General features: G+C 49.4%; 1 protein-coding gene across 1 annotated transcript; it reads right to left on the reverse strand.

Moving 5' to 3' along the window:
• Positions 1–11,978: 11,978 nt before the first annotated feature.
• On the reverse strand, positions 11,979–13,388 carry ISLR (immunoglobulin superfamily containing leucine rich repeat). Its single transcript, XM_060259937.1, has one exon. It carries the CDS (start codon positions 13,376–13,378, stop codon positions 12,113–12,115), a length of 1,266 nt encoding a protein of 421 aa, XP_060115920.1. The 5' UTR covers positions 13,379–13,388; the 3' UTR covers positions 11,979–12,112.
• Positions 13,389–13,774: the final 386 nt, after the last annotated feature.

The following is a 13,774-nucleotide window of genomic DNA, read 5'->3' on the forward strand; positions in this document are numbered from 1 at the left end:
TGTGGGAAGCGAGCCCGTATTAAGACACTAAGAGGACTCATAAACTATGTGCCCATTTGAATTCCTCCACCCAAACTTTGCCTTTGAGAAATTCTTTGAGATTGTGTTTTGAAACTCCGGCGCCGTTCCCGAGGGCTGCGCCGCGCCACTTGTGCAATTATCGAGACAAGCTCCGCTTCCTAACGGCTTTAAAAAGCCAATTAGGAACACGGCAAACAGGAGGACGTAACGTTTCAATGAAAAAGAGAGATCCTCTTTCTTCAAAAAGAGTTTGCTCTCCAAATTGTCAAGTGTTTCTGTCTACCAGGAGTGTCAGAGTGTGCCTTGGGGCGATTCTCGCTGTCTTCCTTTCTGCTTGAAAAAAATATATATCTGAAATGCAACGTGACAGTTTCTTTGCTTTGCCTAAGCTGACGACGCTCCAGTTCTTCGTCTGCCACGACTTCCTCTTTCCTGGTAGACTGGGAAATAACTCCTTCTCTTTTACCCTTCTCCCTTTTTGTTAAGCAATTTCTCGACGTCTCCTAGCGGAAAGCTGGCTTGGGTGAGCTCAGAAGCCACCTGTAGAATGCAGAGAGTTGAACTCTCCAGTAAAATAAATGAATAAATATAATGTTGTTGTTTCCTCATGGTTATGTTGCCTGTAGAGGACTACAAGACTGATAGTTACCAGCTCTCTGAGGCGATGCAGCTGCAAGGATAGCCAGCTTCAAGAGGGGTTTGGATAAAAATATGGAGCAGAGGTCCATCAGTGGCTATTAGCCACAGCATATTATTGGAACTGTCTGGGGCAGTCATGCTCTAATTCTTGGTGCTTGGAAAGGGGGGAAGTGGAAGGGCTTCTAGCCCCACTTGTGAAGGGGGGGGGGGGTTGGTCACTGTGTGACACAGAGTGTTGGATTGGATGGGCCATTGGCCTGATCCAACATGGCTTCTCTTACGTTCTTATGTGACACAGAGTGTTGGACTGGATGGGCCATTGGCCTGATCCAACATGGCTTCTCTTATGTTCTTATGGCTCCCTGAGAGGCCAGGAGAAAAACAAATGCAAATGAACCAAAAACATTTGCCTTTTATTTATTTATAAGAACATAAGAGAAGCCATGTTGGATCAGGCCAATGGCCCCTCCAGTCCAACACTCTGTGTCACATAAGAACGTAAGAGAAGCCATGTTGGATCAGGCCAAAGGCCCATCCAGTCCAACACTCTGAGTCACATAAGAACGTAAGAGAAGCCATGTTGGATCAGGCCAATGGCCCATCCAGTCCAACACTCTGTGTCACAGAAGAACATAAGAGAAGCCATGTTGGATCAGGCCAATGGCCCATCCAGTCGAACACTTTGTGTCACACAGTGGCCAAAAAACCCAGCAGCCATCAGAAGGTCCACCATTGGGGCCAGGACTAAGGCTGCCAAGCCTCCAAACCGGTCAGGGGTTCTCCTGCCCTGGAGGTTCCCAACCTGCCAGCCCACATTTGGCCAGCAGGGGGAACCTCCCCCAATGTCGCCGGTGCAATGACATCACCCACAATTGATGTCACTGCACTGGTGATGTCGCGCACCAGCCACTCTAGGCGTTTCCGGGAAAATTCTATGGTTTTCCCGGACACTCTAGCCATTTAGGAGGGAAAACGCTATGCCACAATAGGTACCATAGAGCTTTTCCCTCCCAAATGGCTAGAGCGTCCGGCACGATGATGTCCTCCATAGAATGTGGGGGACTTGGCAACCCTAGCCAGAGCACTAGATGCCCTCCCACTTTGCCCTCCCCTCAAGCACAAAGAAGACAGAGTATCACTGCCCCAGACAGAGGGTTCCATCAATACCCTGTGGCTTTTATATTCTGCTTTTCTCTCCGGGAGGGGGGGTGGTATCAGATAGGCTTTTAGAACATCTTTCTCTCCAGCTGCATTCTCTCACAGTGACAATCCTGTGAGGCAGGCCAGGCTGAGAGTTTGTGACGGGCCGAAGCTCACCCCCAAGAACATCCAAAGCAGAGAACATAAGAACATAAGAGAAGTCATGTTGGATCAGGCCAATGGCCCATCCAGTCCAACACAAGTACCATCAGAAGGTCCACCAGTGGGTCTAGAAGCCCTCCCACTGTGTCCCCCGCAAGCACCAAGAATACAGAGCATCCTTTGCCCCAGACAGAGAGTTCCAACAATACGCTGTGGCTAATAGACACTGATGGACCTCTGCTCCATATGCTTATCCATTCCCCTCTTGAAGCTGTCTATACTTGTAGCCGCCACCACCTCCTGTGGCAGTGAATTCCACATGTTAATGTTGGGTGAAGAAGTACTTCCTTTTATCAGTTCTAACCTGACTGCTCAGCAATTTCATTGAATGCCCATGAGTTCTTGTATTGTGAGTAAAGGAGAAAAGTACTTTCTCTACGTTCTCTATGCCATGCATAATCTTGTAAACCTCTATCATGTCACCCCACAGTCGACATTTCTCCAAGCTAAAGAGCCCCAAGCATTTTAACCTTTGTGAGGATTCGAACTCAGGTCTCCCAGGGTCCTACTCTGCTATTCATCCCCTGCACCCCACTGGCTCTCAAACACCATGCGCTTTGAATTCAGAACTGTAGAAATTCTAAGAGGTCAGCTCTCTGTTCCCAGGGGCCCAACCCTTTTTGAGCATGTGGGCCCCCTTTGAATTCTGGCAGTCCCAAAAAGGTTGCCATAAAATGGCGGCCGCAGAAAGCAGAGCCAGTCACAAAATGGCCGCTGCAGCTTACCTTCAATCACATAGTAAAGCTCCTGGCATTGTGGCGGAAGCTGCTGCTGAAGCAAAGTGTTAAGAAATCCTCACGGCCAATCAAATCTCCATTGGCCAATCAGAAACCTTGCTGGGCAAAAGCCCCACCGGACTCTCCCCGTTTTCTAAAAATACTTCATGGATACCAGAAAAGATGTTGGTGGGCACCATCTTGGGAATCCTGATCCATTTGCTGCACTTTCATCCTGTCTTTATGCAATGGAGCTCAGGTCAGGTCTCCGATACCCATTTCCCCCCTCCCAACTAGGGTTGCCAAGTCCAATTAAAGAAAAATCTGGGGACTTTGGGGGCGGAGCCAGGAGACTTTGGGGGTGGAGCCAGGAGACATTGGGGGTGGAGCCAGGAACAAGGATGTGACAAGCATAATTGAACTCCCTTGGCCCTCACATTTAAAGGGACAGCACGCCTTTTTAAATGCCTTTCTTCCATAGGAAATAATTAAGGATAGGGGCACCATCTTTTGGGGCTCATAGAATTGGACCCTCTGGTCCAATATTTTTGAAACTTGGGGGGTATTTTGGGGAGAGGCACTAGCTGCTATACTAAAAATCTGGTGCCTCTACCTCAAAAAATAGCCCCCCCCAGAGCCCCCAATACCCATGGATCAATTCCCTATTATTCTCTATGGGAATCGTTCTCCATAGGGAATAATAGTGTGCCTAGTAGACATTTCCCTCCCCCCCACGCTTTCTAAAGGGGGGGCCTCCATACCAGGGAATCCCCCCTCCCTGCCCCCTCCCTCTCTCTCACACACACACACACACACACACACAAATACTTACCGTACTTGGTCTTCTTCTGCTCGCTGTGAAAACGAAAGCAAGCTGCACAGGAAAAGAAAGGGAGGGGCCGTTCCTGTTTCCTGTGCAACCTTAAAGGGACACATTTTAAAAACGGATCCCAAGCTGTAAAACAACATGATGCCTACAGGTATGTTCTCTCCCCCCCCGCTCCCAGATTTTTTAAGAGCGGGGGAGGAGGCTGAAAATTCGGGGGTCCCCCGCCAGGGCGGGAGGGTTGGGAAGCCTACTCCCAACAGCCCCTGGAACAAAAGGGTTTTCCACCTGAACAAGCCTAATGCGAAATTGGTCTCTGTCTTGCACACCTTATGGAACTGTGTTAAGTCCTGCAGGGCGTGGATATCACCAGGCAGAAAGCTCCAACAGGCAAGTACCATCTCAGGCTGGGTCTTCCTCTTTTCCCACTGTCTCTTTTTCCTAATACCAATGTATAAACGAGTGCCGTTTATATCGCTAGGCCCTGTTTGTGGTGTCGTGATGAAACAGGGCTTATCAAACTCCCAAAAGAAAGCACAAAGATACGCTTCTGCCGGCGTCAATAAGTAGGGAGAGAGGCGGATTCGTTATCTTAATAGAACAGACCCTGCCCCCTGTGTGGGTGGGAAAGTCTAAGAGGTAAATTATTCCAAAAGAGAGTACCCACCCCTATTGGGGAATCTCCTGTGTTAATTTCACATATTTCAGATGCTGGAACGTGAACGATTTGTGGCACTACCCCAGGCCATACCAAAAATGTGTTGCTGAAACCCCTACCGGATAACTTGCTGGAGACAGATTCTCATATTATTAATAACTGGGGGGGGGGGAATACATCTCTCTGGCCTTTACACCTTGAAATGAGAATTCCTGCCCCTCGCCTATAGGGACTTGTGTGAGATCAGAAGTGATTATTGAAGACCCATAAGTGCGGCGACATCTGTTTCCAACAGCCCCACAGAAATCGACATAGCTATGTCCTGTTTTCAGCTGGCTTCCTTCCCAGTTGTACTTCTCTGCAACACGGCACAAAAGATTCAAGGTGTCTACATTCTATATTTCAATATTGTCACTACCTGTCCCAAAAGAATGTTTGTATTTTATGTTGGGGTTTCCCTCCCACAAAATGCTCTAGCGGCTGGATTAGAGAAGAATCATAATACAAGCAAAACAATTCCGCTATTTAGCTAGGAATAATGATTACAGGCCCAATTTTAGAGAACGATGCAGGAAATAGGACATAGTTTGAGTCCAGTGGCATCTTTAAGCCCAACAAAGTTTAATTCTGGATATAAGCTTTTGTGTGCATGCACGAAATATACCTGAAGAAATGTGCCTACACACAAAAGCTTATTCCCGGAATTAAACTTTGTTGGGTTAAAGATGCCACTGGACTCAAACGTCATTCTTTCACTTCAGACCAGGGGTGGTCAAAATTGCTTAACGTAAGAGCCACAAAGAATAAATGTCAACACAGGACATGAACCTCAGATAAACACCTGCCACAAGACAGGAAGGAAGGAAGGAAGGAAGGAAGGAAGGAAGGAAGGAAGGAAGGAAGGAAGGAAGGAAGGAAGGAAGGAAGGAAGGAAGGAAGGAAGGAAGGAAAGAAGGAAAGAAGGAAAGAAGGAAAGAAGGAAAGAAAGAAAGAAAGAAAGAAAGAAAGAAAGAAAGAAAGAAAGAAAGAAAGAAAGAAAGAAAGAAAGAAAGAAAGAAACTTTAAATCCATTCTCCAAGCTGGTCAGTGGGGTGATGGGGGCTTTGAGAGCCACACAATATGTGTGAAAGAGCCACATGTGGCTCCCAAGCAACAGTTTGGCCACCCAGACCTACAGCAATTAATCGCAGATGAAGTCTTGTGGTAGATAAGGTACTCTGGTGGTAAACGAATTCCACAGGGCAACAGTAGTACAGTTCACAATAATGTGTGGATGCAGTAGGACAGCCGTTGGAAACCCGATAATATGAAACCAGGGATGCCAACCTCCAGGTGGGTCCTGGAGAGCTCCGAGAATTACAACTTATCTCCAGGCAACAGAGATCAGTACCCTAGACAAGATGTCTGCTTTGAAAGGCAGACTCTAGGGCAGGGGTAGGGAACGTTGGCTCTCCAGATGTTTTTTTGCCTACAACTCCCATCAGCCCCAGCCATTGGCTATGCTGGCTGGGGCTGATGGGAGTTGCAGGCAGATAACATCTGGAGAGCCACTGTTCCCTACCCCTGCTCTAGGGAATTATATCCCGCACTCTCAAGACTCCTCCCCCAAATCTCCAGGAATTGCCCGACCTAGAGATGGCAACCCTAGACAGAACAGGGTCAGAACAAAGAAACGATCATATCTTCCTATCACCAGTGCCTCAGATCAGAAATCCTTTCATAATTTTTATTACAAAAAGATGTGTATCCTTGCACAGTAAAACAAAGAGGCACGGATCCATAAGCTGCAATACTGAAAATCTTTTCTATGACAGCACTGTCCATATGGTATCTTCCCCTCCCCCCCAAAAGACCACCTTTGGAAGCTAAGAATTCTACAACGATTTTGTTTCTTGTTTTTCATCTCTCGTACACAGTAATCTTTTTATTGCTACTATTATCTCTGCGCTTTCCATACCTGTACTGTTACTCTTTCACAAAGCAGCTAAATAATAAAATGTTATAAAAACAGGATGATAAAAAAAAATCTGCAACTAAAGAAACAATACAGGAGAGAAAGCGAGAGATAATAAACAGCTGGCTGTTGAGCTACTGCAGGCGAAGGAAGACAATTGAATTCAAACCTCCTCTGAAAATGAAATTGCCTTCAACGGCATCTCTAAAATATTGCATAGAACAGGGAAGTGGCTGGACCAGGGAGGGCTTTTGCCCAGCAAGACTTCTGATTGGCTATTAGAGATTTTATTGACTGTGCAGACTTTTCCTAAAAAAAAAGTATTGCTTTGGCTGCAGCTGCCAACACAGCCCAAGGATCTGTTACCACCAAAGTTAAGCTGTGGCAATTGTTTTGTCACTGGCTCCACCTCCTTTGGCAGCCATTTTAGGGCTGCGTCCACTGTGCCCTGTCAGAATTCCAAATATGCCCACAGGCTTAAAAGGATTGGAGACACCTGGTCTAGAAAGAACATGGTGGGCCTCCTTGAAGAGCGATTTCCATAGTCTTGACCGGGGTGGAATTCTAGCAGGAGCTCCTTTGCATATTAGGCCACACACCCCTGATGTAGCCAATCCTCCCAAGAGTTTACGGGGTTCTTTTTTGTAAGCTCTTGGAGGGTTGGCTGCATCAGGGGTGTGTGGCCTAATATGCAAAGGACCCCCTGCTAGAATGCTATCTCTGGACCCTGTACTAAGAGCCCTGTAAGCTCTTGGAGGGTTGGCTCCATCAGGGGTGTGTGGCCTAATATGCAAAGGAGCCCCTGCTAGAATTCTATCTCTGGACCCTGTACTAAGAGCCCTGTAAGCTCTTGGAGGATTGGCTCCATCAGGGGTGTGTGGCCTAATATGCAAAGGAGCCCCTGGTAGAATTCTATCTCTGGACCCTGTACTAAGAGCCCTGTAAGCTCTTGGAGGTTTGGCTCCATCAGGGGTGTGTGGCCTAATATGCAAAGGAGCCCCTGCTAGAATTCTATCTCTGGACCCTGTACTAAGAGCCCTGTAAGCTCTTGGAGGATTGGCTCCATCAGGCGTGTGTGGCCTAATATGCAAAGCAGCTCCTGCTAAAATTCCACCTCTGGTCTTAACCAATATTCCCTCTAAGTTGTGGAGTGCTGTGAGCAAAAATTCTACTTGGTGAGTTTGGCATTAAAACTGTGAACTACTGAATACATTAGTTTGCTCTGGGGCCCTTTTTCCTGAGCTGAGACAAAAATGTGTGAGCCGGAGGTAAAAAAACCTGCAAGCTTGCTCACACTAACTCAGCTTAGAGGGAACACTGGTCTTGACTCACACCCCCTGAGAATGCCTTCTCCTGAATCACAGAGCTGTAGCCAGGATGAGGCCAGCAATTATGATATCCTACCTGCATAGGGTTGCCAAGTCCAATTCAATAAATATCTGGGGGCTTTGGGGGTGGAGCCAGGAGACATTGGGGGTGGAGCCAGGAGCAAGGGTGTGACAAGCATGATTGAACTCCAGAGGGAGTTCTGGTATTCCCATTGGAAGGGACTGTTGGAGCAAGAATCTACATAAACCCAGTCTGACAGCTACAGTATGACAGCTGGTGATCTAGCTGCCAGGCTAGGTCACAGTGACCTGATCAGCAGACCGGCTTGAGCCGGCAGAAGCCAAGTGATGCAATCTGCTGAGTCAGCACGGCCAGGATTGGCTGCTTGGACTATATATGATCTGTGTGTGCATCACACAGGTCTCTCCCTGTGAGATGGTGGTTAGGCGAAGCACTTTGTCCGTGGAGGTGATATTGTATAGACTGCACAAGAGAGCACTTGTTGTGTATATATGTTAATACACCTTTTGGCACTAGTTGCACGTGTAAGCCTGATTTTCTTTCCTGAAGCCCTGTGTCGGGCAAGTCATCTCCCTCACTCTGCTACTCCCGCTCCGACAGGGTTATGGGCCCAGGGCGGTTCCGCTGCGCGGAGGAGAGAGTTGAGAGTTGAGCTGACTGTGAGTTTGGAAAGAGCCGGAGGCGAGGAACGCCGGTGAAGGACACAGAAGCACCACCGTTCTCTGTTTGAGAGCCAGAGGGACGTCGGCAGCCAGCTGTGAGGAGGAGTCGGCACGATGGCTCAGCAACAGCTTGGAGTAGCCGTTGAGAAGCTCACCTCAGCCAACTACGCGGTGTGGAGCCTGAGAATGCAACACTACCTCAAGCGTGAAGGGCAATGGCTGTTCGTGAGTAACCCCCCTGCTGACTTATCTCCTGCCGAGGCTGTGTTATCGGATAAGGCACTGGCCAACATAGTGCTATCTATAGGAGATGACCAGCTGGTTTATGTGCGAGGGAAGGACACTCCCAAGGCTGCCTGGGACGCGTTGAGTGCGGTGCATGTTAGCACCACTGCTGGTTCCCTCATGGCCTTGACAAGGAGGATGTTCCGCACCGTTATGCCGGCTGGAGGGTGTGTGAAAGATCACATCAAACGGCTAACGGACTGTTTCGTTGAGCTGGAGGCAAGAGGCAAGACTGTAGCTCCAGACGACAGAGTGTACATTTTGCTGTCGTCGTTGCCACCTGAGTACACTCCCCTGATAACTTCTCTGGAGACGGTGGACGTAGCGACCCTGACCATGGAATACGTCTGTGCCCACCTGCTTGACTTCCAAGAGAGAATTGCGGCCGTGAGCTGTCCGGGGGTGTCGGCCGGGCAGCGTGCTGTTATCGGTGTGTCCGGGAAGACAGCCAAGAATGAGCCAGCTTTTGCTGCTGGCAGGCGTCCGAAGGTGGAGGAAGTGGAGCCGACTGCGTTTGCAGTCCGTCGCTGCTATGGATGCGGGTCGTCGCAGCACCTGCTCCGAGCTTGCCCTGAGAGGGAGAAGAGGCGGGGGCGTGTGCGGCGAGAGCGGAGGACCGCCAGCCCGTGTGAGGAAGCAACCCGGCTGGTCACGTCTGCAGTAGAGAGCACAGGGTCTGCTTGGATTTTAGACTCCGGGGCAACGAGCCATCTCTGCTGCGAGAAGGAGTTGTTGAAAAACATTGACAGTCCTGAGCATAAGTATGTGAGATTGGCTGATGGGACCACTGCCAATTCTGTTTGCTCAGGCAATGTGGAATTTCCTGCACTGAAATGTATGTTGCAAAATGTGTTGTATGTACCCTCACTGCAGTCTAACCTGTTGAGTGTTAGCACACTGTTTGACCAGGGATACCAGGTGAGATTTGAGAAAACCTGCTGCAAAATCCTGGGAGGTGGGGGAAAGTTGCTTGTGACAGGAAAGAGGGAAGGTAAACTGTATGTGGTCCAGAGTGATTGTGCCCAGGTGGCTCAGGTGTCAAATGAGCCTGTGCACAATAATTGTATACATTTGCTCCATAGGAGACTTGGGCACTGCGGATTTAGGGCGTTAAAGAAAACCCTGGAGCTTGTGCCTAGTTTGAAAGTAAATCCTTGCAAATGTTACTTGGATTGCCAGGTCTGCAAGAAGACCAAAAGCAAGGCGTGTGCTGTTGCTAAAGGAAGCTCAAGGGAAAGCACACGAGCCCTGGAACTAGTCCATTTAGACGTTATTGGCCCATTGCCAATGAGTCTGTCGGGGAGGAGATACTGCTTGGTGGCCACCGACGACCACACGAGGTACGCGTGGGTTTTCACCATGGTGCATAAGTCTGAGGTGTATAAGACATTCACCAAGTGGGTCAAAGCAGTGGAGAGACAATTAGGGGTTAATCTCCTAGCTGTACAAACCGACAGAGGGGGGGAATTCTTATCTAACCAGATGAAACGTTGGCTGGAGAACAAGGGCATTGCCCACCGTCTGACGAACCCGGCAACGCCCCGAGAAAATGGGCATGGGGCTGTATTGCAGAATGTGATGTATTGCATGTTAGAGGATACACAACTGCCAATGACCTATTGGGCAGAAACCATACATGCAGCTGTTTTTTTGCAAAATAGGGTTTGGTGTAATACTGTGAAAAATGTGCCTTACAGGTTACTGTTGAACAAGACCCCAGATTTGAGTTCTTTAAAAGTCTTTGGGTCACGGGCTCGGGTTGGCATCCACTCCACGAGTAGCGGGGAGGGGGATGTCCGGGCAGAGAGCCTAATTTTTCTGGGCTACAAGCCAAGGGCCAGGTGTTATCGTTTCTGCAATAGCAAAAGCAAGATAACACTTAGTAAGAGAGCCCAGTTCAATAAAGAAAGCAGCTGGCCAAGGTTGCACTCCTTGCAGAAACAATTTGTCCTGCTGCCAAGTAGCGATAACGATGTTGGAGCGCAGCCCAGAACTCCAGCCCAGGAGGTGGCACCCAGTGGGGCTGGAGAAGGTGAGCCGAATGCTGGCACAGAGCCTGACGAGCAGAGTCAGGAGGCAGAGCCTCAAATGCAGGAACTGGAGGTAAAGTGTGAGAGTCAGGAGGTTCAACACCCAATTACAGGGGCAGAGCAACCAGCCCAGGAGGTGGGAACAGAGCAACCCGAAGAAGACAAAGCTGGTCCAAGCACAGGGCCACGGGTGTCTGCCAGGTCCACCAAAGGCCAACGTCCCGCTAGGTACAAGTGTCCCTATGTCACTCTGACTGTCAATCCAGACCCACCCGGATTTGAGGAAATGTTAAAAGAAAAGGCTAAGAAATGGAAAGCCTGGGTGGCAGAGTGCGAGGCAAGGGAGAAGGAGGCTGAAGCCAAGCGTCTGAAAGAGCTGGCTGAACAGGAACACGATGATGTGTTTTACAATCATGATGAGTTCCTGAACGAATTCCGGAAAGGGTTCCGAGCTACGTAAATATGAACTGTAATGTTGCTGGTGGACATGTATGTAAACTGTGTAAAGTGTTTTGGTGCACTGGGTTTAAATAGATTAGGAGGTGTGTTGGAGCAAGAATCTACATAAACCCAGTCTGACAGCTACAGTATGACAGCTGGTGATCTAGCTGCCAGGCTAGGTCACAGTGACCTGATCAGCAGACCGGCTTGAGCCGGCAGAAGCCAAGTGATGCAATCTGCTGAGTCAGCACGGCCAGGATTGGCTGCTTGGACTATATATGATCTGTGTGTGCATCACACAGGTCTCTCCCTGTGAGATGGTGGTTAGGCGAAGCACTTTGTCCGTGGAGGTGATATTGTATAGACTGCACAAGAGAGCACTTGTTGTGTATATATGTTAATACACCTTTTGGCACTAGTTGCACGTGTAAGCCTGATTTTCTTTCCTGAAGCCCTGTGTCGGGCAAGTCATCTCCCTCACTCTGCTACTCCCGCTCCGACAGGGACCGCACATCTTCTCTCCATAGGAAAGAACGAAGGATAGGGGCACCTTCTTTGGGGGCTCATAGAATTGGACCCCCCAGTCCAATCTTTTTTAAACTTGGGGAGTATTTTGGGGAGAGGCACTGGATGCTATGCTGAAATTTTGGTGCCTCTATCTTGATAAACAATCTCCCAGAGCCCCAGTTACCCGCGGATCAATTCTCCATTATTTCCTATGGGAATAAGTCTCCCTAGGGAATAATGAGTTCTCAGCAGACATTTCCCTCCCCCCGCACCGCTTTCTGATGACCCTGAAGTGGGGGGAGGGCCTCCAAATCGGGGGATCCCCTGCCCCCTCCTGGGGATTGGCAACCCTATACCTGCAACATTTAAAAAAAAAAAAAACCCTAGGTTCCTTTGTTTGCTTTGCAACTAGAATCTGTTCTAAGTGCAGAATTCAGAGTTTCAGGTTGCAGGATTTTCATACGGACTCCTAATGGCACTTATGCATAGACGTTTGAAAATGCATAGACGTTAGGAACGATACACTTGGGAGCTGGCTAGTATAACTGATGAAAACCCCTGATCCGATCAGTGCAAGTTGAAAGGCACGTTTCCATTTTCTACCTCCATAGTCCAGGACTACATTTGTACGCTCATTAACAGGAATTCGAGAGCTTTAGGTCTACAAAGCAAGTGAGAAAAGCATCAACCAGCTGCCCCACAGCCAGGGCTCCCAAAGGATTCCCCTGTTGGTGGTGGTCTTTGACCCCGTCGGCGTTAGGTAGATGACCACCACCTTCTCTTCTGACGGGGGAAGCTCTTCCTTGTCGCAGGACTTGGATCGGGGCTTGCTGGCTTGGATGTCGTTTTGGAGGAGATCGTCCGCTGGGTTTTCCGAGCTGCTCAAAGCCACATTGACCGAGACCTCCCGCCACCCAACATCATTAACAGCCCGGCAGGTGTAGATCCCTTCATCCGCTTTGCTGAACTTCGAGATGGCCATAGAGCCGTTCCTGAAGACCAGAAAACGCCCTGGGCTCTCCTCGGAGCTTGCATCCGCTAGCAAGTTGTCTCCTTCTTCTTCTTCTGCGTTTGGCCCGTTGATCACCACAGTTTGGCCAGACATCTGGATTTTCCATCCGATCTCCGGCTGCGGCTTCCCCACAGCACTGCAGTCCAGCAGAAGGCTAAGTCCGTCATGCAAGACGGAGTTGTCCAGGCTGGAACGGTAAGTCAGCTGGACGGAGGGAAGTCTGCAGTCCAGAGCCAAGGTTCTCCAAAGAACGTGACCTTTCAAGTCTTTAGGAGTGGCACACGTGATGGATTCCTTCTCTGGGGCGGAAACGGAAGAGCTCTCGAGCCACCGTTTCAACCACCAGATCTTGCAGGAGCAATTGAAAGGGTTGTTGTTCATTTGCAGCAAGGACAGCAAAGGCATGGAGTCGAAAGTGCCTTCGGAGAGGATGGTGAGTCTGTTGTCATTCAGCCAGAGAGACCTCAGGTCCTTCAGTGTGGAGAAGGCCTCCAGAGGGACCTTCTCCAGCCAGTTATTGCTCAACTTCAGCAACTCCAGAGCCGTCAGTTTTCGCAGGTCCCCCCACGGGAAATCCGTAATCTGGTTGTGGCTGAGATCCAGATTCTTCAGTTGCGCCAGGAAGCCGAAAGTGCCCTTCCTGATGGTGTTGATCTCATTGTAGGACAACCACAGGCCCTGTAGATGGCTGACTTCGATGAAGGAGTCTTCTCGGAGGGAGGTGATGCGGTTGACCGACAAAGTCAGGGTGGTCGCGTTTGCGGGAAGGCCAGCAGGGACTGCGTGGAGGTCCTGGTAAGAGCAGTCTGCTATGTGACGGCTGTAGTTCTTCCTCGCCACACAGACACAGACTTCCGGGCAGGCCTGAGCTTCTGCAACCAGAAATGCAGCTGCTAAGAGGAACAGCAGGTCCATTTTTTTGCCCCCTTTGGATGCAAAAAGAAAAGGCGATGGGTAAGGATTATGTTGCACCAGACATTAAGAACATAAGAGAAGCCATGTTGGATCAGGCCAATGGCCCATCCAGTTCAACACTGTGTCACAGAAGAACATAAGAGAAGCCATGTTGGATCAGGCCAGTGGCCCATCCAGTCCAACACTCTGTGTCACAAAAGAACATAAGAAAAGCCGTGTTGGATCAGGCCAGTGGCCCATCCAGTCCAACACTCTGTGTCACATAAGAACATAAGAGAAGCCCTGTTGGATCAGGCCAGTGGCCCATCCAGTCCAACACTCGGTGCAGGGTTTCCAGCCTCCCACTAGGGGCGGGGGTTCCCCGGATCTCAGGGCCTCCAACCCACCAGCACAAGA

This window comes from Heteronotia binoei, chromosome 19 (genome assembly GCF_032191835.1).
Source record: "Heteronotia binoei isolate CCM8104 ecotype False Entrance Well chromosome 19, APGP_CSIRO_Hbin_v1, whole genome shotgun sequence".
Classification (NCBI taxonomy): Eukaryota; Metazoa; Chordata; class Lepidosauria; order Squamata; family Gekkonidae; genus Heteronotia; species Heteronotia binoei.

Excerpts from the sequence above, each read along its gene's own strand:
- ISLR (XM_060259937.1), bottom strand. The coding sequence starts at position 13,378 with ATGGACCTGCTGTTCCTCTTAGCAGCTGCATTTCTGGTTGCAGAAGCT.